The sequence below is a fragment of the Heterocephalus glaber genome, unplaced genomic scaffold (genome assembly GCF_053883595.1).
Source record: "Heterocephalus glaber isolate CG9 unplaced genomic scaffold, H.glaber_assembly_v1.0 deba00001465, whole genome shotgun sequence".
Lineage (NCBI taxonomy): Eukaryota > Metazoa > Chordata > Mammalia > Rodentia > Bathyergidae > Heterocephalus > Heterocephalus glaber.
Genome location: NW_028258312.1, coordinates 4,790,007 through 4,814,836, shown reverse-complemented (window position 1 = coordinate 4,814,836; position 24,830 = coordinate 4,790,007). Strand labels below are relative to the sequence as shown.

Below are 24,830 nucleotides of genomic sequence, written 5' to 3'. Positions count from 1 at the left end.
ATAATAGTACATTGTGATCCAGTGTGTATTGTTTTGACTCTTTTAACTGATTTCATAATTTACTCATTGATTGCAACACATACAGGACTTTGAAAAATGGCTGCCTAAAGGGAGCATGAGTAGAGAGATATAATAGCAGTGTTTTAGAAGATACAAATATCAAATAACAAGACCTTTCTTATTATGTTATCTACATGACTCTGTATATTATGCATTCATCTTCATGTTATATTTATCTAATAATGTATGTTATATTTTGAAAGACTTAAAGCACTCAAAATTAATTTTGCTTATGTATAACTTAAGTTGAGTTTAGAATTTAACTTTTTTATGCCACAACATTTTTCATGGCTTCATTATTTCTTGACAAAGCAACAGAAAAAAATACGTAATATCTTTTTTGCAGGTTAATTACCATGCTCGGCATTATCATCTCACTCCATTTACAGTCATCAACATTATGTATAGCTTCAACAAAACTCAGGTGAGAATTAGTCTGTGGATCTATTAAAGCTATATATAATTGTCGTTTGGGCTTGGTAATCATTAAAGTAAGAATAATTTCTTCAATTTGGTTAGCAAAAATATCTTAACTTATAGTAAACCTAATGTCTCGTGATAGCTTTTGGAATCCCAAAATTTCACTTAATTAACTCAACAGAAATATACAGTTATGTAAGCTCCAAGAGCTTAGCAGCAGGTATGAGTATATCTCTTATTAAGAGGCTTATAATTTAGTCTTGGAGACAAAAACTTAAACGGAAGATTGTGGTACAGGAAGATGCAATATTGGAAGTATAAAATGCTGTCAGAATGTAGAAGAGCAGTATCTTATCAAAACTGGAATTGAGCACAAGATATATCTGGGGAAAAATTTGCGAAAAGGGACACTGAGCTGTATATTTATTGTTAAGAAGTTTATATAATTGTACTCCTTTTGGCAGCATATACACTAAAATTTGAAGAAGTTTACATGATGCCGAGGCTGGAGAAAAGGTTTTATAAATAGATATGCAAAGATAGAAGAGAAGAAGTTAAAATGTTTGAGAATGGACTTAGTGCATTATAATAGGAACTTGGAGCAGAGGTTAAGGATGAAAACTAGAGAAGTAGGCAGGATACAGATGATAACCTTCTAAGAGCTGCACACTTAATCTTAACTGCTAAAAGATTATCACTGAAGTATTTTAGCAATGAGCAAAGTATTTCAAACAAACTTGGGTTGTTTGCCAATGTCCATCAAAATTTAAAATGTGCATGTTCTTTGACTTACTTATTTCACTCCTGTGATTTTTTCCACATTAATGTGTACATAAATGTGCAATAATGTGACAGGAGGATGTTGTGGCGTTGCACATAATAAAATTGGAAATTATTAAATGTTCATCCATAGAGTACCATTAAAATAATATGGCATATTTCTTTGGCAAAGCACCATGTACTTTTAAAAATAAGGTAGCTCTGTATGTACTGCTCTGAAATGATCCCTTGTCTTTTTTTAAATTGCTATAGTTTCATCAGTTAAAAGTGAACAAAATAAAAGCATTTCTATATCTGTACATACACCCAGAGATATACTTATGTATGTATAGACCATTATTAGAGGATAAATAAGAAACTTCTGCCAGGAAATTGGGATATAACTTTGTTTCTGATACTCTGTTGCTTATTTTGACTGTGTCTGTATGTTGTTAATAATATATAGGTAAATAGACTAGGAATCTCACTAATGGTATTGTGAAAGGGGGCAAGACAGCTGAAGAAAAGAACATGGATTTGTAAGACAGAACAGAACTTATGGGACTTGGTGACTGATTAGTTGGGAATAGTGAGAAAAATGTTATCCAGATATACAGTTTAGACATAGGATGGTGAAGATGACATCTAGGGAAATAGGAAATACAGCAAGAGAAGGAAAGAATTGGTATGGTGTGAATAGATATTTTTGAGTTATGCTGTGGATGTATAAATTTTGATATACCTCTGGGTCATCCACAGGGCAGGACTACTAAGGATTTGAATATATAGATATGAGATATTTAATAAATTAATCATTAGGGTGTTCAATTAATCAGTGTTCATCCTGGCCTAAATATTGGCCACCTAACAAATACTAAAATAATGATGCAAATTCATTTAATTATAGTTGTCTAAAAGACTTCTGTTAGACAAATGCATATTTAGAAAGTATCAGCAAATATTCTATATCAAGTTTTATTAAGATCTTCTTTGCATTTAATATATAGGCATTTGCAGAAATAACAGTAAATTTTGTTCATTTTAGGGACCAAGAGCCCTGTGGAAAGGAATGGGAAGTACATTCATTGTCCAAGGAGTCACACTTGGAGCTGAAGGCATAATTAGTGAATTCACACCTTTGCCAAGGTACCTTTTTTGGCATTTTCTCAGCATTAGTTTATAATATATAGGAAAATATCTAAAAGTTCCTTAAATCTGAAACTTATTTGTAATAGCTAAGACAGAATTATGTCATTTACTATATCTTGTTGAATTAGTATGTGATAAAGAAATTGCTTCTCACATTCTAGTATCTGTTGAGTTACAGCTTTTTAGCTCCTGCTGTTTGCCAGCAGTTGCCGACTGAGGAACAAATATGACTATTGAACAATTCCTGTTCTTTGTGTAGCAAATTTGGTTCAGAGGCTAAGCCATACCATACCTGGATTTATCGGTAAGGAGTTCAAAAAATAACTGAAATTTATCTAGATCTTGAATTATGAATAAGAGTTGACTTGGCAGAAAAAGAGATCATTCCAATAAGGGGTGACAAGATGCCCAGTGTTAGGGAACTTGGACAGTTTAGCTAATAGAAAGAAGTGACTTAGTCCTGACATATTGCATATGTATTGGGTGGAGTATTAGGAAGAGGAGCTGAAATCCTAAAGTATGATTATGTTTTTATAATGTTTTATTCTCTGTAGGGTTGGGAATCTAAGACTTTTTTTTTTAGTATACGGATGTTTTGATCAAGGTTATACTCAAGTGGTAGAATAAAAAACAAAAGATGACGGGGTGCTCACGGACTTTGTGGAGACTGGGCCAAAATGAGGAGGTTCTGAGCTATAGAACAAAACAGACAGGGTTGAGATAAATGGACATTTTTGAAGTATAATTGATGGTAACTGATGTTAGATTGAGAATGAGGGTACAGAAGAGAGAGTTGTCAGCAGTGATTGAGATTTATGTATTAAAAATTGTCAACCAAGTTAGGGAATTCATGAAGAAGAATACGGTGGAGTGGAGAAAATGAGTTTAACTTTTTTTTCTTTTCAGTACCGGGGATCAAACTCAGGACCTTGTGTTTGCGAGGCAGGCATGGCACCGCTGAGCCAAATCCCCAGCCCAAGTTTAACTTTCAATAAATGAAATTTGAGATTCTTGCAAGATATCTAAGGATCATCATGTCTGGATGATAATGTCGAGATAGTTGGAACTGTGGATCGGAGACTTGTGGAAACTTGAGCTGGAGTATTGTGGAGGAAAAATAGCATTTAAAACAGTAGAATGGGAAAAATTCACCTAAGGAGAAATTACACAATAAAAGACATAAAGTACCCCAAAGACAAAATCCTGAGCAACTGTATATAGATATATTTGTGCCATGTCAAGTATACAGTAGGGTGTGGTCTGGAGAGGTAATTCAGGGGGGTGTAATTAGTGATGTCTTCAAAACAAATTAAGAACAGTAGTAAGATACAGGATATAGTATACTAGAAGCCAAAGGTTGTAGATACATTTAGAGGAAGAGAAACTGGGAAAAGTTGCTGAGTTGTCTTTTTTCTGTAAAACTCTTTCCAAGGTTACTTGATAATAGAAAGATAAGTGTTGAAGTCATAGTAGAAAAGCATGAGAAGCATGAGATTCATTCAGACAGTCAACAGTGAATAACAAGGGAATCTTACAACAATATAGGAAAGGAATGTTAATAGATAATGTCAGAAACCATAAATTTGTTAGGTGCTATTTGGCATGATTCTATGATTTTTGGTATCAATCCAGAAATAACATTGAGGGCTTTGAGTGGTTCATAAATCCAAAGTTAGCCCCAAGGGTAAATTTTGTGGATTGTCCAGGAAGTGAAACAGTTGAAGGAATAACCATTAGTACATCACGTGTCCTCATGCTTGGGATTTAATTTTTTTAAGGAGAGAAGGCAAGAAACTGATACCAAGCTTTTTTCCCAATGTGATTGCTTTTTGAAGAACCTCTATCTTCAAGTTCCTCTTACAATTTTAAACAGAAGAAGCAACACAAAGATTAGAAATATTTGGCCAGCTAATGGTTTCATCATTTAGCTCAAAAACTAATTTTGTGGGTTTGACTTTTTTTGGTTGTGGGGTGTTGTTTTGTTTTGTTTTGGTGCTGAGGGTCTCAGGTTTGTGCTCTACCGTTGAGCTAAATCCCCAACCCCAAAAAGCTGGAATTCTGTGTTGGCTAATCTTATTCCTACTGTTGCTTTTTATATCACAAGTAAGTTTGGAAATAAGTACTTGAAGTCAAATATTCTTCAGGGCATCCCACAAACACAGACTAATATACAATTTTAACAAAATACAGGAAATTCAATTTGGTAGAGTGGAAAAAACTTCATCTTAAAGTCAGTACATTACCGGTTCAAGTCCTGGCTATCCCAGGGACATAGGGCAAGTAATGGATGGACTCTCTAAAGTAGAGCTGAAAGCATAACATTAAGTTCAGGTTAAAGAGAAGGAAAAAGAAATAGAAATGGAAGACACAGAATTTTATAAAATTTTATCATGTTAATTTCTTGCCCAACGGAGAAGCAGACCTTTCAATTGTGTGGGAATGTATTTTATTTTTATTTCAAATTTTACCTAATGAATACACAAAAAGTTATCTTCAATGTATACTCGTATGCTTTTGGTGATAAATCCCACTCATTGATTCACTCATTTACTTACCTAGGTGCCTATTTTGTCAGTGCCTACTACCAGTATGTGCCAGTTTGCAAGCTTGAAATCAGGTTTATAATGAGAAAGAAACAAAAAGTACCTGTTACTGAACTCAAAATCCAATAGAAGGATACATATATTAGGAAAATAATCACACCAATGGATAAACAATTACAAATTGAAATTTGTTCTCTGATTGGAAAGAATATGGTCCTGTGAGAATCATGGTGGTAGGAATAGGGTTCCCAGTAACATTACTCTTAATCTGAGAGTGCACAGGAGGTGCTTACCTGTTTATATAAATATGCTGTGGAGTATGGAGGATTGAGAATTCAAGTAATGGAGATAGGGCTCATGTGGTTGGAGGCCAGAGAACAAGGTAGAATGGGGTATAAGAAATAAGTGAGAGCCACACTGTGCATGGTTTTGTAGGTCACTTTAAGGATGCAAAAGAGTTTATGTACAGTCAGTAGCATCAGATTTGTGTTTTCAGAGGGTCATTTTAGGAAACATGAGATTAAAGGAAGACCAAAATGGATAAAAGAAGACATCCTAGTAAGTTATAAAAATAATCACGGTGAGAAATAATAATATCAAGGACCAGGATAGTATCTTTTGAGTTGAGGAATGGACAGTTTTTAAAAATACTTAAGTAAAATTGATAGAACTTGGTGATCAAAGAAGAATAGTAGATGAAAAAAAGGGTGGTATTAAAGATGGCTTCTAGGAATTCAGGCTTTTGTAATCAAAGCCATTATCTGAATAATCTAATCAAAGCCATTATCTGATAATAACCATTATCCATTTTTTTTTTAACAATTTTTTTTTTTTAGACAAGGTTGACCTTTCTTGGGGGAAAGTATAGCCATGGCAAAACAAAACAAACCAAAGCATTAACTCAAAGCAATTAGTAGAAGTTACCAGTTTCTTCTAGACTGCATGTGATTATTAGATAGAATAGGTGTAACAGTGTGAGTTAACCAGTATTTATTATTATACTGATTATGGTCACCTCAGAGAAAAACAACTGGTCTCTAGTGCTTATGAACTCAGCAATCTTATATAGTAATTTCTCAGTAGCATTCCTTTTTAAGACAATGTATATGAGCCACAATCATCATCTGCTATCTCTTTCTTTCCTGCCAGAACCTCCCACCCCTTCCCTAGCCTTTGCCCAGTTGAAGTGAGTTAGACCATCTGTTAATCTACCCCAAAGATCTGTCCCTTTATTAGCGTATGACTTTTCTCATGTCATTAACATGAAGTCGGAGTTCCTGTAACCAAGGTTGCCTGTACACAGTCTCTCACAAAACTCAAGTTGAACTTAGTTTTAAATCATCTCATGTTTGTGGTTGCACAGTATAAACATCTTACTTTTTTTCTCCAAATGAGTCCTCTGAATTCACTTACTTTAAAATAATCAATTGTTTCAAACACAATGAAATAGTCCTTGAATTCCTTAAATTTAGTCCACTCCTTTCTGATTAATAGGTCCTAAATAGAGAACACTAGAAGAAATATTTGAAATTTGATTTTTCTCCAGTTCAGTTTATTTTCAGATCCCTTTTCATATCCAGGTGGAATTGTCAGTAAGCAAATGGTATGAGGCTTTTATATAGAGAACTCTTAATTGAAGGTAAATTTGAGAAATTTTCAAGCTGTACTCTTGAAAGTGCCTGGTATACCAAATGGAGTGAGCAAAGAAGAGTGCCCAAGCCTTTAGGAACTCCAAGAATAGGTGTGTGGTTAGGAAAGATGATCATGCAAAGAATTCCAAAAGTGAGACTAAGAAGGAGGCTAAAAGCCAGAACAGTATGGGCTTGTGGAATACAGGGTCAAACACTGCTTCAAGAACCACAGAGGAATGAGAGTGCCTAACCTGATGGCTGTTGCAGTTCAAATCAGGTGCATGCTGAAATATGCCTTTTGGACTCGATGAGATGGAGGTTCTTGGGGAATGTGGCAAGAGCTATTTTGTAGGATAATGGAGTAAAAGCCAATTTAGACTGGATTTTGAGGTGAATGGGAAGTTGAAACATGGAAGCAGTAAGTTTAGAAAGTTGGCTATGAAGAAAGTAGATGAAGGGAGGTAATAGCAAGATGATAGATTTGGGTTGGGTTAAGGGAAGATGTTTTTGTTTGTTCTTTTGTTCAAGAGGACAGATATTTGACCGTGTGAAAATTAAAGTCTGCTTAGATATAGAATTATTTTAGATTGTATTGCTTGTGTGTATTGACTACATAGGAATATTTGTTTAATCTGTCAAATGAAAAATTAGACTGTTTTGAGAAAAGTATTCTAATCAATTTTTTAAATTTTGGTATTCATTTGCCACGGTAGCTTTTGCTTGAAATTAGCAAATCAAAATATATTTACACATGTTTGGTATTTGATAATGAAATATATAAAAACTGTGTCACATTTTTGCTTATCTTCTTTCCTGAATCATTTAAACATGAGAAATTAAATTTCTAGACCCTAGGCAGTAAAGTACGTATTTTATAAAGTAGTAGAGAACAGCTATAAGGAAAGGTCTCTTTCTCTTTTTTTTTTTTTTTTAAGTACTTGGCTCTAAATTTCCTCTTTTCTTTTTAACCTTAATCATTTTAAGAGTTGGCAGTGAGAATTAGCATTATATTTAAAAGGGAGGTAGCCTGTCCTTACAGAGACACAAGTCACAGACCCATTTGCCTATAGAACTAACGACAATTTCATGCCTTAAGTCAGTGTTACAAGAAATGACCTGTGGTAATACTCTCTGAGGTTATGATAAGAGTAATGGCAGTACCAAGATGATGTACAGAACAGGTAGCATATTTTGTCTTATAGTCATAAAGTAATTGTCAGATAGATGAAAGTCATAATCTTTTTTTTTTTTAATTTGCAACTTAATCACTGAATATCATTTCAGCTGTATTGTCTATGCTGTTTGACTCTGGTTTCTCTAAGAGCTTAGAAATCGGGGGTGGTAGTTCTGTTGTCTAAAAGTTTCTATATATTTCCATTTCTTGGAAAAATATAGGGAAACTTGCATTCCACCCAGGTTCTGAGCTTTGTATTTAGCCCTTCTCTTGCTGGCGATTTTAATTTTCTTCTCCTTTTAATTATGAAATATATTTTTTCCTTTGTTTCCTTATGGTCTTCCTATCACTCATTTCAAATAGCAGGCATATGTTTGAGATTTCCGTTGTTCCCATAGTGGAATTGTGCCAGTTTCATTAGGGGATCTTACCTCAGAAGTCTTATCTTTGTTTTGTACTTTGCCTTCTCTGTTACTCTGCGCATGCACACACACACACACTTGCTTTTTTCTTCCCTAGCTCCTCTTTTTCATTTATTTTCCTTTTATCCTTCTCATTTATTCTCCATTTTCTTTATTTGACTTTTCTATTGATATGTTTCTCCTTTTGTTCTATTTCAGTTTGCCTTTCCTTCTCTCTTATCTCCTTCCTTTCTTCCCTCTTTCTCTTCTTCTTCTATCCCTCCCTCCTTTCCTCCTCCTTTCCTCCTTATTTCTTTTCTCCACCCACCTCCCAGTTAACCAAAATAGAAGCAAAAACAAAGACACAGTCCTGGAGCTCAGAGCTCAAAAAACAAATGATAGAATGTAATAGTGGTCACAAAGTGAATATCATTGTAATAAATGAGGTCACTGGAAACTGGGTACTATACAAAAAATACAATGTGTCATTCTGCATTACAGTTACTTAATTTTGTTTCACTATTAAATTCTCATGCCTAGTAGTTTGTAAAGCCTTTTTCCTTCTTTTTTCTGTTCTATATTTCCTTCTCCTATCTTTTATTATGTAATTTTTACATTTCTTCCTTTAATTTCTCATGTTTTTAGTCTAGACCTTTTCGTGTCAGCCCCTTCTGTCAGCATATAAAAAGAACCTTGTGTGCTTTTCTGTTTGTGAACTATGACAGTTTGAAGTGAATTTCCTAAAAGAAAATCTGCAATCATTAGAATACATTTCTTCTACAGATTAAAACAAGTTAGAATTGATTACCCTTTTGAAAATTATGTTAAGATGTTTTAAATAACGTGACTTTTGTTCAATTTTAGTTTACTTTTACATTTTAGGGAGGTTTCGCACAAATGGAATCCTAAACAAATAGGTGAACACCTTCTACTGAAAGCGTAAGTATCAAAAATGGCATTTCAATTGGAAATTTTCATTAATTTTATAGCTTTAGAACTTTAAAAATCTTACTAATAAATACAGTGAAGGAAATTAGAGTAATGAAATATTTATGGGAATAAATCTTCAAAGGGCAGCTAACATAGAGTTTAGGAATAAAATCCTGAAATACATGTGATCCTTAAAATAATTCTTACTAATATGAAAATCTGGAATCAGCCTACATTTTGTTGTATTCATAGGAAGTTAGCAAAGGTCTTCAATTTGTTTAGCCCAAATTTCTGAGAGAATTATTTTTATCACTGGTTGAGCATCCCAAAGCCAAAATGCTTCAAAATATAAAATTTTGTGATGAATTTTCCACACCTCTCCAAATGTGATAGTTCATAGTCAAAATACAGCCATTCTAAAAATATCATAAATTTGCCTTCAGTCTATGTGCATAAGGTATATATGATGCATAAATGAATATTTAGACATGGCTTTCATCCCAAGGAGGTACATGCAAATATTCCAAAATCAAAAAAAGAAAAAAATCCCAAACCAGAAATACTTCTGACCCTAAGCATTTCTAATAAGGGATACTTAATCTCTATTGTATTACTAAACAGATCTGTACATCTGCTTGTATAGTGATGAGTAGAGTTAAAACTTTTGGTGACATTGAAATGTAGTCCTAAAGACACTTGGTGATTTTACAACAGTAATCATTTGTATAGATTAGAATTTTACTCTTCACTTTTTAGTTTTTTTTGAAGATTGTGAATTGGAAATCCCCCAGCTTGCTGGCTCCCTCTATGGGGCATTCTAGCACATTATTACTTAGTGATGTTCCATTCACCTTGAAAACCACTACTTACCAGGACCTGGCCCATAAGGGTTAGGTAAGTCCCACTTTGATATGATTTTAAATAACTATATTTTGCAGGCTTGCAAAGTTGTAATTTACTATGTCTAAATATTTGATGATAGGAAACAACTTTGCAAAGCTGTACAATATTGTTTTTTAACAGTAAAAGGGGACTTCACCCACTGTTGAAGGCTGACCTAGCTCTACTGATGGGAAATCTGGGGATAGATAATAGGATAATGGCAGAAAAGTAAACTTGTTCAAATATCATAAAAAGGCAAGCTGTGGAATGGATCCCTCCTCCTAAATTGTAAGTGTCAGATTTATAGGCTGTGTTAGCTACAGGTTGATGTCTAAACAGTGAACTATAAATGAGCCTACATTTTATTGTCTTAAGATAAAATCTGTTTTTGTATGAAGGCTGTCCCTGTGGTCATCTTTGTTGAATAAAGCATGTTAGAGGTTTTTGAAGTTTATATGGTAGAGCTAAAAGTATTGATAGTTGAACATCTTAGAAAGGTCATTGTAGCTTGAATATAAATTGTGTTGATATAGTAAAGTAGATATTTAAAAATCTCATATGAACATTTTGTTTCATTATGCTGATAAATCTGTTTTAATTTCTACAGCCTAACTTATATTGTGGCCATGCCTTTTTATTCGGCAAGTCTAATTGAAACAGTACAGGTGAGCTATTCCTGTGTTGTCGTTTTTTTAGTTAAATATTTTTGGAATACTCAGTATATTGTATATGTATGACTATTTAGCAGAACAATTTAAAACAGCATTCTTTAAAAATATGTATTTCACAAATACCATACATATTTCACACATTGATGGTGTGTATATTTCCATTGCAAACTTAGGTCACACTTAGAGTTTCAATCCTTTTTAATCTCTTCCCCATAAACAGCTGTATTCTTCATTAAGATGTCTCACAGCCCAACTTGTAACTTGCTGAGAATACAAAGAATATATAAACTTTTTAAAGCCCTATGTGCAGATGGTTATAGCCTATACTGCAATATATTAATTATCTGAGCATAAGCTAATCATCCTAGTAGTGCGAATGTGGTACTCATAAGTAGTTTACTGACAGCATTTTTAAACTATAATTTAAAAGAAATATTTGATACCCTTGCTGTGATAACTACTAGAAAGCTTAAGCAGTTTCCTGCTAACTTTAAATTCTGTCTGCTTATTTTAACTGTAGTTTTGTTTTGTTTTAACTATTTTTAACCACAGGGTGGTGCTTTAAGTATATCGAATTAAATTCATACAGCATCTCACCATATCCTTCCTACACTTAAAACTAAGATGAAGATGGTTGTATGCACAGAGTCTACCTATATGTACACCTGTTTTCTATTTCCAACATCGGATCCTCTAGTATTTTTTTCTTTAGTATATATAATGCCTTCTCTCAAAAAACCTCTACTAAATCAGTCTTTCTAATTATTATTTTCCTCTTCATTTCTTTTCTGACCCCATTGTTAATCTTTTATTATTTTTTTTTGTTAGAACTGGTTTCAGTTAACTGAAGATAACATCCTGAAGTTAACTAAAGATAACATATTTTCCTTTCTCCTTGCATTTTGTATTCTGTTAAAAGGGAAAAGAAATGATTCCTTTGTGTACTAATAAAGAATTTGCAGTTGTCACTCAGTAAGAGATCTTCATTTTAAAAATAATGAAAAATAGCAGGAAACTATTTAAAGAAAACTAAGTAGCATGACTATTGGGGAAAAAAGTTTTGTCTTAGAAGAGACTCCAGTCAGATTCACATTTCTCTAGAATTATATCTATTACTTTTGATAACTTTTTAACCTTTTAAAATCTTAATTTCTTACCCATAAAATGGTAACATTATTTTAATAACTGAATTTTGAAGATTAAATATTGAATTATTTATGTAAGTTTCCAAATCAGTATATGACAGTTTTTCAGTGTTTTTAACGAGTATCACTCCTTGTGTTTCCTGCTCCATATCCTACTATTAATGCTCACCTTGCGACTCCTTTTGTCTGCTATTCTAAAATTCTTTTATTTTTTCCCAAATTTCTGCTCTCTTCAAATCATCTTTCAGTGACCTTTTTTTTTCCTACTGTCTCTTTTTTGGAATTTTAAGACTTGGTGTTTGGCCCTCTCTCTTTTTTTCATCTTATAATGATTATTCTGAGAGAGCTCATTTCACATGTGAATCATTTCAACTCTAATCTTCATTCATCTCAAAATCAACTTAGTCTCATCAGCCTGAAAATTTAGTTTCCATTTAAATATCATTTTCCTCTCTGTTAATGGTACTTTGATGAAGGGGCTTCTGGGTCACTATCCAGGCCACCGCTCCTGGCCCAGAGGAAGGGGCTTCCCAGCCACCATCCGTCCCACCTCTCCAAGCCCAGAGGAAAGGGCTTTTGGGCCGCCTTCTGTCCCGCTGCTCCCAACCCAGAGGAAGGGGCTTCTGGGTTACCATCCAACCGGCTGCTCTCGGCCCAGAGGAAGGGGCTTTTAGGCCACCTTCTGTCCCACCGCTCCCGGCCCCTGTCCCACTTCTCCCAGCTCAGAGGAGGCGAACTGCGGGGGTGCCAACAGCATCCTCCCCGCCACGATTGAAATGAGAAGACACATAAATAAGTCTCAAAACCAGACTTCCAGATCACCTACAGCAACCCCAAAGGGAAATGAGATGGAACACTCTGATACTCAACCACCTGGACCCACTGAACTGGCAACAAAAGGGGATCTGGAAAAAATGAAATCAGAAATAATTTCTCAGATAACAGCAAAGATTGTGCCCATAGTGCAAGACATGATTAATAAATCTAGAGAGGAGCTGAGGAACATGATGGAATCCCAACATAGGAAACAAATGGAATCCATAAAACAGATGCAAATAGATTTCCAGGAGATGAAAAACTCCACTGAAAGTCTACACAGCAGAATGAGCCAATGTGAGGACAGAATTTCAGATAGAGAAGATAAGATTGCAATTAGTGACCAGGAAAAGAAAAATTGCTTCAAAATTGTAAGGGAACACGAGAAATCAATCCAGCAGCTGCTAAATGATGCAAAGAAGAATAACATAAGACTGATTGGAGTCAAAGAAGAAACAGGAGAGAGTGCAGATGACATAAAAAAACTCTTCACAGAAGTAATGGCAGAAAACTTCCCAAACAGGGGAAAAGAGCTTGACATACAGATAAGTGAGGCATATGATTATCTCCATAGATACAAAAAAAACATTTGACAAAATCCAACATGCATTTATGATAAAAACCACACAAAAAATTGGAATAGATGGTCTCTACCTCAAACTGATAAAAGCCATCTATGAAAAGCCAACAGCCAGTATCGTACTAAATGGTCAAAAACTGAAATCCTTCACACTCAAATCAGGAACAAGACAAGGATGTCCACTATCACCAGTCTTGTTCAATATAGTTCTGGAAACATTAGACACAGCAATTAGACAAGAGAAAGAAATAAAAGGAATAAAGATAGGTAATGAAGAAGTCAAATTGTCCTTACTTGCAGATGACATGATACTGTATATAGAAGACCCCAAGAACTCCACCAAAAGTCTTCTAGACTTAATAACCAAATTCAGTAAAGTAGTTGGTTACAAGGTCAACACACAAAAATTGATAGCTTTCCTCTACACCAATGACAGACTCACTGAGACAGAAATAGGAAAAACAATTCCTTTCAAAATAGCATCCAGAAAATTGAAATACCTAGGAATCAGCCTAATGAAAGAAATCAAAGACCTCTTCTGTGAAAACTGTAGCACTCTGAAAAGAGAGATTGAAGATGATATCAGAAAATGGACAGACATCCCCTGCACCTAGGTAGGAAGGATTACTATGGTGAAAATGGCCATACTTCCAAAACTGCTATGTAGATTCAATGCAATTCCAATTGACATCCCAGCAGCATGCTTCATGGACCTTGAGAAAACAATTCAAAAATTCATTTGGAACAAGAAGAGACCCAGAATAGCGAAAGCAATTCTAGGTAACAGAGACATGGCAGGGGGTATCACAATCCCCAACTTGCAACTATACTACAAAGCTACTGTGATAAAAACAGCATGGTACTGGCAAAGAAACAGACCTGAGGACCTGTGGAACAGATTAGAAGATGCAGAAACAACACCAGACACACTCAGCCACCTCATCTTTGACAAAGGAGCCAAACACCCTCACTGGAGGAAAGATAGCCTCTTTAATAAATGGTGCTGGAAAAATTGGGTTTCAACTTGCCAAAGATTAAAACTAGACCTATATCTCTTGCCATGCACTAAACTAAAATTGAAATGGATTAACGATCTAAATATTAAAATAGAAACTCTGAACTGATTGGACTGGAGTTTAGGTAGAACTCTTGAAGACCTTGGTGTAGGAAAAGATTTTATGAGGAAAACCTCAGTTGCCCGTGAACTACCACAAACAGTCAACAAATGAGATCTCTTCTTATTAAAAAGCTTCTGCACAGCAAGAGAAAGCACTAGCAGTGTGAAGAGACAACCCACAATGTGGGAAAAAATCTTCACCTGCTTTTCCTCTGACAAAGGTCTACTACCTTAAATCTATAAAGAACTTCAAAAGATCAGACCTCCCAAATTTAAAGACCCAATCTGAAAATGGGCATCTGAAATGAACAGACATTTCTCAGACAAAGAAGTAGAAATAGCAAATAAATACATGAAAAAGTGTTCAACATCACTGGTCATTTGAGAGATACTAATGAAAACAACGCTGAGATTCCACCTCACTCCAGAAAGAATGGCTGCTATCATGAAATCAACCAATAACAAATGCTGGCAGGGCTGTAGAGAAAGAGGAACCCTGCTCCACTACTGGTGGGAGTGTAGACTGGTGCAACCACCGTGGAAATCAGTATGGAGATACCTCAAAGAACTAGGACTGGAAGTCCCATTTGATCCTGCTATTCCCCTGCTGGGGATCTTCCCCAAAGAATTAGAATCATACCACAGTGATATATGTGCACCCATGTTCATAGCAGCACAGTTTGTGATAGCTAAAACTTGGAAACAGCCCAAATGCCCATCAACTGGAGACTAGATAAAATGTGTTTTTTTTAATAAAATGGAGTACTACTCAGCCATAAAAAATGAGAAATTAGAGACATTTATGGCTAAATGGATGCACATTGAGGTGATACTCTTAAGTGAAACAAATAGGACACACATGTGTAAATACTGCATAGTTTCTCTGGTGTGAGAAACTGAAAATGTAAATAAGGACTAAATGTATAATAGGTCATGTGAAATAGGAAGAAAAGGGGCAAAGGAGAAGGAAGTGGGAGGGCGAGGGGAAAGGATAGAAGGGAATGGGATTAATATGAAAAAATGGAAAAATAGGAACAAAATCTTTGTAAATAGGGAGGACTAGAAGGGTTGAAGGGAGGGCTGGGCAATGGTGAAAAATAAGAATCAAGAAAGACTAGGTAAAGGTGCAACTTTCCAATGCTGAATGTCATTATATTGTATACCTAAAATGTACCAATGATTAGAATGAATAATTGACAATGCAAAATAGGAAGAAAAGATCCAAAGGGGTACGGGTAGTGGGAGGGGCAGGGGAAAAGAAAGAAGGGAAAGGAAAAATGCTGAGAAATGGAAAAAATAGAAATAAAGTCTTTGTAAATAGGGAAGGGTGGAGGGTGTGAAGGGAGGGCTAGGAATGGGGAAAAAATAAGAACCAAGATGCGTCATGTAAAGGCACAAGTTCCCAATGAGAAATGTAATTGTGTTGTATACCTACAATGTACCAATAAAAGAATTTAAGGAAAAAAACATGGTGCTTTATTATCTTCAATCCAATTAAAAATTTTAATTTTAGGAGAGCATGTTATTTTATGTTCTTTTTATCCTTCATAACTAATCATCCATGACTTGTTAGTTCGAATGACAGTGTCCAAAATTTGTTTCTCCCCTCACCCCATAAGCCATCATTGTAATTCTTCCTTTATTGCATATCCAGCTTCTTGTAGTGTCTTTCTTCTGACTTCAAGCTCAGTGATTTTTTGCCCATCGGGGAGCTCAGATCTCTTTGAACATTGTTTTTCTTCACTTTACTGTTTCATTTTCTTTAACTGCTAAACTTTCTTTTTCTTTATCAAACATTCACAAATGCCAGTTTATGTCACACACTTGTAGACCCTGAGGATACAGCAACAAATAAAGGAGACATAAATGTTATGTCCCCCCAGCACTTGTGTGCTTGTGGGAAAGGCAGCCATAAACAAGATACTTTTAAAGTACATTTGATGGTGATAAGTGTTAAAGAAAGCAAAAATAAAGCAGAGAAGACAAATAGGATGTGTAATGGGTAGGGAGAATGGTTAATATGTTTTAAGACAATCCTAGGAAAGGCCTCACTAAGAAGAAAGATATTTGAGTAAAGGTCTTAGGCTGAGAAAGCATGAATAACTCAAAGGACATACTAAGCAGAAGGGAGGTAAGTGCAAGGTTCTTCTAGTAGGACAGTATTATATGTGTTTTAAAGAGAAGAAAGGAGTCAGATATGATTGGTGCCAATTAGACAAGGTAGGAGAGAATGGGAGTTGGGGTTGGGCATTTTAGAGAGATGGTGGGTTTGAGCAGAAAGCTTATATGATCTGACTTACGTCTTTATTAGGCTATCTTTAGTTATTGTCTTAAATATAAATTGAAGTGGAAAGGAGAACAAGGTCAGAGATAGGGAAATGAATTAGTGTACTAGTCACTTTTCCATTACTGGGACAAGGATGCCTGACACTTGCAACTTAATGGAGGATAGGTTTTTTTTTTTTTCTTGTGGTTTCAGAAGGTTCAGTCCATGGCTCCAAGGCACAAACAATATGGTGGAAAGGCATAGAAGAGGAAAGCTGCTTAATCCATAGCAGCCAGGAAACAGAAGGTGGAAACCATAGAAGGAAAATACATCTTCCAAGTCATGCCCCCCAGCAACCCACCTTTTCTGACTAGCCCCCACCCCTCCCTGTAGCTGATTAATCCACTTATGATCTAATCTCTAGCGTCCCTGTGATCTAAAAACCTTTCAAAAGCCTCATGTGTAAATACCTGAGACATTTGGAGTACCTTTGACATCTAAACCATAGCAATTAGTAAACTTAGTGAATTCATTTTAGTCTCTGGTTTAAAATATCATCTGTTTACTGAGGACTTCCATGTTCATAATATGTCTGCTTGAGCTTTTTTCTTATAATCTAGATTGATACTTAGCATTTCTGCATTCTTGGTCTACTTTCCCAAGTCACTACATCAGCAGTACTGTTTCTTCAGGACCTGTGACCAACAGACTTGAACATTTTTGATTCCTCTCTTTCATATACCAAATGCAATGCACCAAGCCATTCCTGTTGCTTGTGGTGTTAAAAATACAATTGAATTAGAATGATATCTCACTTCACAGACTTAATTCTTGCCACAGTTCTGGTCGCAAACCGAACCAAATTTCCCCATAAGATCAACATTGAACCTAACCATTGAATTTGGTTTAGTTCTCATCCAATTCAGTTTACTACACACTTGCTTTGATTGACTGATTGCTTGATAAATTGGTTGGTTTTAGTACTGGGGATTGAACTGAGGAACCTTGCCCAGGTTTGGCAAGCACTCCATCACTGAGCACTTGCCCTCTGAGCTTTACCCCCAGCTTTTTTTTTTTTCTTCTTCTTTTTAATTTTCATACTAGGTCTCACTAAGTTGCCCAGGCTGGCCTCAAACTTGCAGTCAGCCTCCTGAGTAGCTGGGATTACAAGTGTGCACCAATGGGCTTAGTTATATCACAAACTTTCTTATTCCTGTCTCCAAAATTAACAAAAGGTAGACTTTTCAGATGGTAACAAGGCTAACATTTATTGAGTGGCACTGGGTGTCAGGCTTATTTTTCGTTTAATACAGCTCTGCAAAAAATAGTAGGTGGTACTGATTTTCATTTTTATACAGTGGTGCACTTACAGTGAGAAGTTAGTAACTTGGCAATGATTATTTAACCAGTAAGTAATAGAGGCAGGATTTAAACCAACGTTTAATGACTCTGAAACCCAATGTTACTCTCGAGGCATCAAGTAGTTGCTGAGTGCTGATATGCTTCTTGACATTAGGAAACCAGAGGTACACAACTGTGTATCTCCTCCCTGATCTCCCTGCCCCAGTAAGACTTCCTCCCAACTTCACTATTACCAGACTTTATTTGGGAGGAAAAAAAATGAATGCCTAGAGAATAGTTGAAGTCTTCAGATCATTGATGTTTTTCTTCTTTACCCAGTACATTAATTTAAAAGAGACTTAGAAAGAGTCCCTTTGCTTGTGTGGCAAAATAAACACGTGTTGTTTTACTTTATCTTTTTTATTTCAGAGTGAGATAATTCGAGACAATACTGGCATTTTGGAATGTGTTAAAGAAGGAATCGGAAGAGTGATAGGCTTGGGAGTGCCTCACAGCAAACGACTCCTTCCTCTTCTTTCCTTGATCTTCCCTACGGTGCTGCATGGAGTTCTCCACTACATCATCAGCTCAATCATTCAGAAGTTTGTCCTACTAATCCTAAAGAGAAAGACTTATAATAGCCACCTAGCGGAGAGCAGTAGCCCTGTGCAGAGTATGTTGGATGCTTATTTTCCAGAACTTATTGCTAACTTTGCTGCCAGTCTTTGCTCTGATGTTATACTCTTCCCGCTGGAAACAGTTTTGCACCGCCTTCACATTCAAGGAACACGCACAATAATTGACAATACAGACCTTGGCTATGAAGTGCTTCCAATTAATACACAGTATGAGGGAATGAGAGACTGTATCAATACCATAAAGCAGGAGGAAGGAGTCCTTGGTTTTTATAAAGGGTTTGGTGCTGTTATAATACAGTACACACTGCATGCAGCTGTCTTACAGATTACCAAAATTATTTACTCTACACTTCTTCAAAATAGCATTTGAAATTTCTATCACTAGTTAGTCCAGAAGATGTAATCTGGATAATTTGCTATGAAATTATAAAGGATGAAAATGAAGTACTGGGAAAAAAAATGGAGTAGAAAGTGAAACTGGTAGAAAAGGTGTCTGTTGATTGAATTCACTCTTCTTTAAAAAAAAAACAAAACGTATTTCAAGTTTAAAAGCTCAATACAGCTAACACTTGTAAGAATAAAATTTTAGCTAGCGTAGCACTTGTACTGAAGTAAAAATGATACTAGGAGAAAGCAAAAATTTGTCATCAAATATAAAATGAAGTTTCATTGAGTTGAATCTGTTCTATCTGACCTTAATATTTGTTATAGTTATTTCATCTTCTAGATTGATACTGGAATATTATCCTTAATGCAGTAGAATATCACTGTATCAGTGAGGTTTTACCTTTAAGCAAATAAATTATGTCACTATTGAAAAGGACTAAAGATCAAATTTGGCCAGCAGTAAGCAGACATTGGGGGGTTTTATATTGCACTGTCTCTATAACTATTTTAGTGGTTGTATATGTGTATTATATAAATCCATTTATGTGCATACACATATATAACTTGGAATTTCCTTTATCCTACAAACTCTCCACTTGTAGATCAGCGTGTTGCATAAAATGAAATCATACACTTTCTGCTTGAACACCAGAGTAAAACATCAAAAAGCCAAGATACCCAAAAGATTTAGTCATTTATAGAATTTATGTCCACATCCAAAGCCAGTACTTTAGTACCAGCCACTTAAAATTCATTATACGTTTATAAAGTTCAGTTTGCTTAGCTACGTAAATTGTCAGTCTGTTTTTAGGGCCACACTTCTAAAAGAATGTAAAATAATCATGCAGCTATTGCTGTTTCCATATTTATAAATTGTGTATTTAAAGAAACCTCATTTGCCTTTCACTTCTGAGTGACTTACCTTAGAAGAGACAAACTTCTGCTGAGGATTTGTGTCTTTTGCCTAGCATGTAGTCATTAAATAACACATTCATTTTGTTTTTCCTCTGTTTTTGCTTAAAGTGTCATTCTCCGAACTAGAAATACTTGAAGAGGAAAACAAGATATCCTTATCATTTTTTCTTTAAATACATTTGGGTGAATACTGAAGAAACAATAGTTCATGCATTTTTGTATAGTTAGGGTGGAGTGTGGGGGAACATTTCAACAAATAATCAAAAAAGAATAATTTAATTAAAAAGAAAATTGTCCCTAAATTTAATTTGATGGGTTTTGCTCTGTATAGCAAAGTGATATGTGTTTGACTGATCCATTATTCAACACTTTAAAGTTTCATTCTTCATGAGGATGATCACAGTTTTATCGTGAACTATTTGGTGCTCTGAGGTGCAGTGACTTTGCGTGGATGTTTCCCCACACAGAATGCATACCAACTGAAATTTGTTACTTGTTAAATGTCACTGAGATGGTTATTTTTGTGATTAACAGTGTTGGAACAAAAAGTTATATGAAAAAAATTGTAAAAACATCATAAAAGTAGCAACTATGTTTACTGTGGTGTGTGTGTTTACTGTAATACATTGTTTTCCATTTTTAAATTTAAATTTCACTAAAAGGGAAAATAAACACATTGATCACATTGTATATTTCAGGGTAATATTTTAAAGTGTGGCTTATTTTGTCCAATGAGGTTTAAATTGTTTTTAATATTTTTAAACTGCAGGATAATTCTTAGATGGTTGTAATTTATTTATCCTCTTAACTCCTCCCTTTTTTTATTTTTTATTTTTTGGAGACAGGGTCTCACTGTGTAGTTCAGGCAGGCCTTGAATTCACTAGCCCAGGCTGGCCTCAAACTCACCACAATTCTCCTGTCTCAGCCTCCCAAGTGCTGGGATTACAGGCGTGCACCACCACGCCCAGCTATAACCCCCACTTTTTAAAAATCAGGTTTCAGAAATAAATAAACCAGGAAACTAATGTTCAGAAAATTTCTAGAATAGAATCTGAATGGAATCAAGTATTATTACAAGTGAAAATTATGTGAAATCCTTCATTGATCTAAATATTAGATTTTTCAGGATTTGTTGAAAGCATGAATATAAAGTTACATAAATTTGTTTCATTATAGAATCATAAGACAGACTGAACCATGCACAAGTAAGGTTGGTCCTATTTTCTGTCTCATTAGAGAATATATCTTTTTTATTTTTGTATTCTTTTATTGGTACATTGTAGGTATACAACACAATTACATTTCTCATTGGGAATTGTACCTTTATATAATGCATCTTGGTTCTTATTTTTTCCCCATTCCTAGCCCTCCCTTCACGCCCTCCACCCTTCCCTATTTACAAAGACTTTATTTCCATTTTTTTCCATGAGAATATAAATTAACATGAAAGCTAAAATTGAAAAGTATAGTAAAATATTAATGTTTTTACTTCTTTTACAAACAAAGTAAAATATCTAAAAATAAAGCACTTCAATTTTAACAGGTCCAATATTTTTTAGTGAATTTAAAAAAGAATAAATAACTACCAGATATTCTTTCTCTCTTTAAAATTGCTATTCTTTAATTTGGGTGCCAAAATCTACTATCCATAGGATACTTTTCTTAAGGTGTTAGATTAGTGTATTCTTAAATTCAGTATGATTAATAACATTGATATGATTCTATTAAGTGGTTCCATAGGCTCAATGGTCCTCTTATTATAACCCAGATTTTAGCCATGGTGCTTAAAATATGCTTCTCTTACATTATGGGGTTCCTTACTTTGAGTAAAATAGCTTGAAAGTGATTGAATTAAAACTGATAAAAACCTATTTTAATTTATGAATCAAGTTATTAAATTATATGCTTTCCTAGGGTATCCTCTATTTTATGGGGGCTTAAAGAAACCTACATTAATATAGTTATTTATCAAGCCTCCAAACATCCAGCATTAGATGTTATAATACTTTTAAAATGAGCTAATTTGGAAAGGATTGTAGATTGGAGTATTTGATACCTTAGGCAATACCTTTAAGACACAAAACTGGAAAAGTAAGAGATCCTGCTCACTTAATGCAGCTGTGCATCATTACAACTCTAGCACTGGCTTTGTTATAACTGTACAAAGCATTCACTTTATTCATTGGGCACAAATGTTTCAATATTTCTATCCAAGTAATTTGTACATCTATTTTGATCTTTTATCAACTGAGATTATGGAATTATTTGCTCTCAGTTTGCTTATAGCTCTTGTGGAACAGAAAAAATTATTCTGCCAGCTTTTGAGAAGATTCAAGTTTTGAATTATTTTGAAAAATTATATAAGTGAAAAAAAATCCTCAGTAACTTCACATTGCACTAGAATTTGTGTAATACTTAATGTATCTCCCTCTCTCTCTGAATGTGTAATGTATTATGTTTTGAGTCATTGAGTATCATTACTGTGGTACCAAGTTGTATAGCAGAGTAACAAAAACTTATGATTTGACAATGAATCTTATTTGATATTGCCTCAGCTCCAGTAGATGTTTTGTTCGGTGTCTTTCTTTTTTAAGTTGTTTTTGTCTCGTTGGGATTTTAAATGTTTGGGGTAGTAATTTGTGTAATATGAAAAGTTCAATAAAATGTTGAATAAAATGAGTATTTTTCTCTTACTGATGTTTGAGGACTGTTGATAAAAGATAAGGTGTATTTTTAAGATAGAAATGAAAATTGAGAAAAATATGTTTGTAAAGTTAAGCTTTTTGACCACTATTTTAAAAATCCTGTAACATAAAACCAATGTAACTGATGTGGCTCATGAGAAAAGTTGATGTGGCTCATGAGAAAAGTTGATGTGGCTAACAACATTTCCTAAAATAAGATTTTGTATGCATGTATTTTTGTAAAATTCATAACCATTTCCATATTTTATTTTCACAACAATCCTACAACCTTTTTGGAGGAGTACTATTTGACTAAATGCTGTTTTCGTAAGGAAGAAATAGCTGAAGTTTATGACTTGTACTACATTAAGCAGCTGAGGAAGTACCAGCAACAAAATAGTGAGTAGGCAGCTCCAAAACTCCTGTCCCTCTGTAGAAATAGAACACAAAAACAATCCAGAAACTGCCCAAACCAACATTGTCAGAACCCTGGAAAACAGGTTTATGATACCCAAGTGTCCTCTGGGGGTAAGTGGCCTTACTAGTAGAGAAGCTTTCGAGCATTTCAGCTTGGTTTTGCTCCCATCTCCTCCAGGATTAGTAGCAATCTTGAAAATGGTAGTTCATGTGCCCAGTGTAGGACCTGGTCTTTGGTTCTAGAAGGAATAGAACAGACATTACTCTGTAGAAGGCACTAGAATGATATGCTAGAAATTTAAAAACAATCCTGTTAGACAAGAACTCTATCAAAACTATCCTTTAAGAATGAAGGAGAAATTAAGACATTCCAGACAAAAGCTAAAGGAGTTTCTTACTAGTAGAAATTCCTTCAAGAAATAATAAAGAAGTGCTTTAAACTGCAGAGAAAGGACCATAGTAACACCCGTAAAAATTATGTAAGCATAAAAGCAAATATTACTTTAGTTTTATGATTCCTTTTTCCTATGTAATTTAAAAGGCAAATGCATAAAAATAATGGTAAATCTATTTTAATGGCCATACAATATATAAAGATGTAATGTCAAGAATAGTATAGATAGTGGGTTGGATATATGAGTGGAGTGTATACTATGTACTTAAATTGGTATTATTCAGACATGGTTGTACGCTGAAGGTTAGTTGGAACTCCTGATGTTAACACTGAAAATAAATTTTAAAATATACAGGAAAAGGAAAAAACAACACACTATAAAAAAAAAGCACCTGCTACCAAAAATGAAAAGGAAGTGAGAGTAATGCAGGGATTGTATAAAAAAGATACAGGAAAAAAAGTTAAATGGCAAAAGTCTATGTGTAATTTAAATATAAATGAATTAAAATCTCCAATTAAAAGGCAGATTGATATAATGAATTAATACATCTGTATGATATCTATAAGGCTCAGTTTTAGAAAGACACCAAGTTAAAAGACAAGGATGGTAAAGAATGTTTCATGTAAATAAAAATGGTTGGAGTGTAGCTATATTGCCAGAATCTTGAGGTCAGGATTAGTCTAATATGCTGTTTAAGAGAAAAAACAATATTTAACTTTTTTAGCACTTAGTACAATGTCCAGACCATCAAGAATTTAAATGTTCTTTCATATGACTGTATTCCTCACTTTTCCATCACTGAGACAAAATGCCTGACATACACAATTTAAAGGAGAAAGGGTTTATTTTGGCTCATGGTTCAAGAGGTTTCAGTCCATGATCAACTACTGTAAGTTAAAAAAAAAATCATGGTGGAAGAGTATGGTAGAGGAAAGCTGCCCACTTCATGGTATCCGGAATCAGAGAAGAGCCTGAGAAGAGGGGGCCAGGGATCAGATATAATTGCCAAGGTCACATCCCATGGCCCAATTTCTTCAACTTGACCCCACTTCCTAATAACCCTTTTAACTATGAATTTATCAGTGGGTTGAGTCATTGATGAGTTGTGTCCTCACAGTTCAATCATCAATGTTGGAATCTCTAAATCAAATCAAGTTAAGAATTAAGAGTAACCAGCAGCAACTTTATGACATAGGTGCTAATAATATTTTCATTTTACAGATGCAGGAACTAGATTTCTAGGAGATTCAGGACTGTGTCCAAGATTATACAGTTAGTAAGCCACAGAGCTAGGATCTTATACTTTACTTACCTGTTGTACTGCTAGCCTGGTCAACAGGCCAAAGTTTACCTTGGTTTAAACAGTGGCATTCAACAGATGGACTAAGACAACTACTATTCTCAGTGACTGACAAATTGCTTTTCATCTTAATCTCTATACAATGGAAGGCTTCTGGGAGGTGTTTAGTAGGTTCTTCCACAGTCTTCTCCATTCCTTTCCTGGCTCC

The 24,830-nt window shown here is 34.7% G+C and overlaps 1 protein-coding gene and 1 long non-coding RNA gene across 2 annotated transcripts in view; both read left to right on the top strand.

Annotated features, from left to right (window-relative positions):
- Positions 1-22,505, top strand: part of Slc25a46 (solute carrier family 25 member 46) — a 28,538-nt gene extending 6,033 nt beyond the window's left edge. The window contains exons 4-8 of the mRNA XM_004841769.3: positions 407-484; positions 2,285-2,385; positions 9,020-9,076; positions 10,557-10,614; positions 18,315-22,505. Of these exons, the coding sequence (XP_004841826.1) occupies positions 407-484; positions 2,285-2,385; positions 9,020-9,076; positions 10,557-10,614; positions 18,315-18,893 (873 nt within the window). The 3' untranslated portion in view covers positions 18,894-22,505. The remainder of the gene's footprint in view (positions 1-406; positions 485-2,284; positions 2,386-9,019; positions 9,077-10,556; positions 10,615-18,314) is intronic.
- LOC147826552 (uncharacterized) lies at positions 2,392-3,551 on the top strand. Its single transcript, XR_015438923.1, has 2 exons — positions 2,392-2,692; positions 3,295-3,551. It is a non-coding gene; the product is annotated as an uncharacterized LOC147826552 (long non-coding RNA).
- Positions 22,506-24,830: the final 2,325 nt, after the last annotated feature.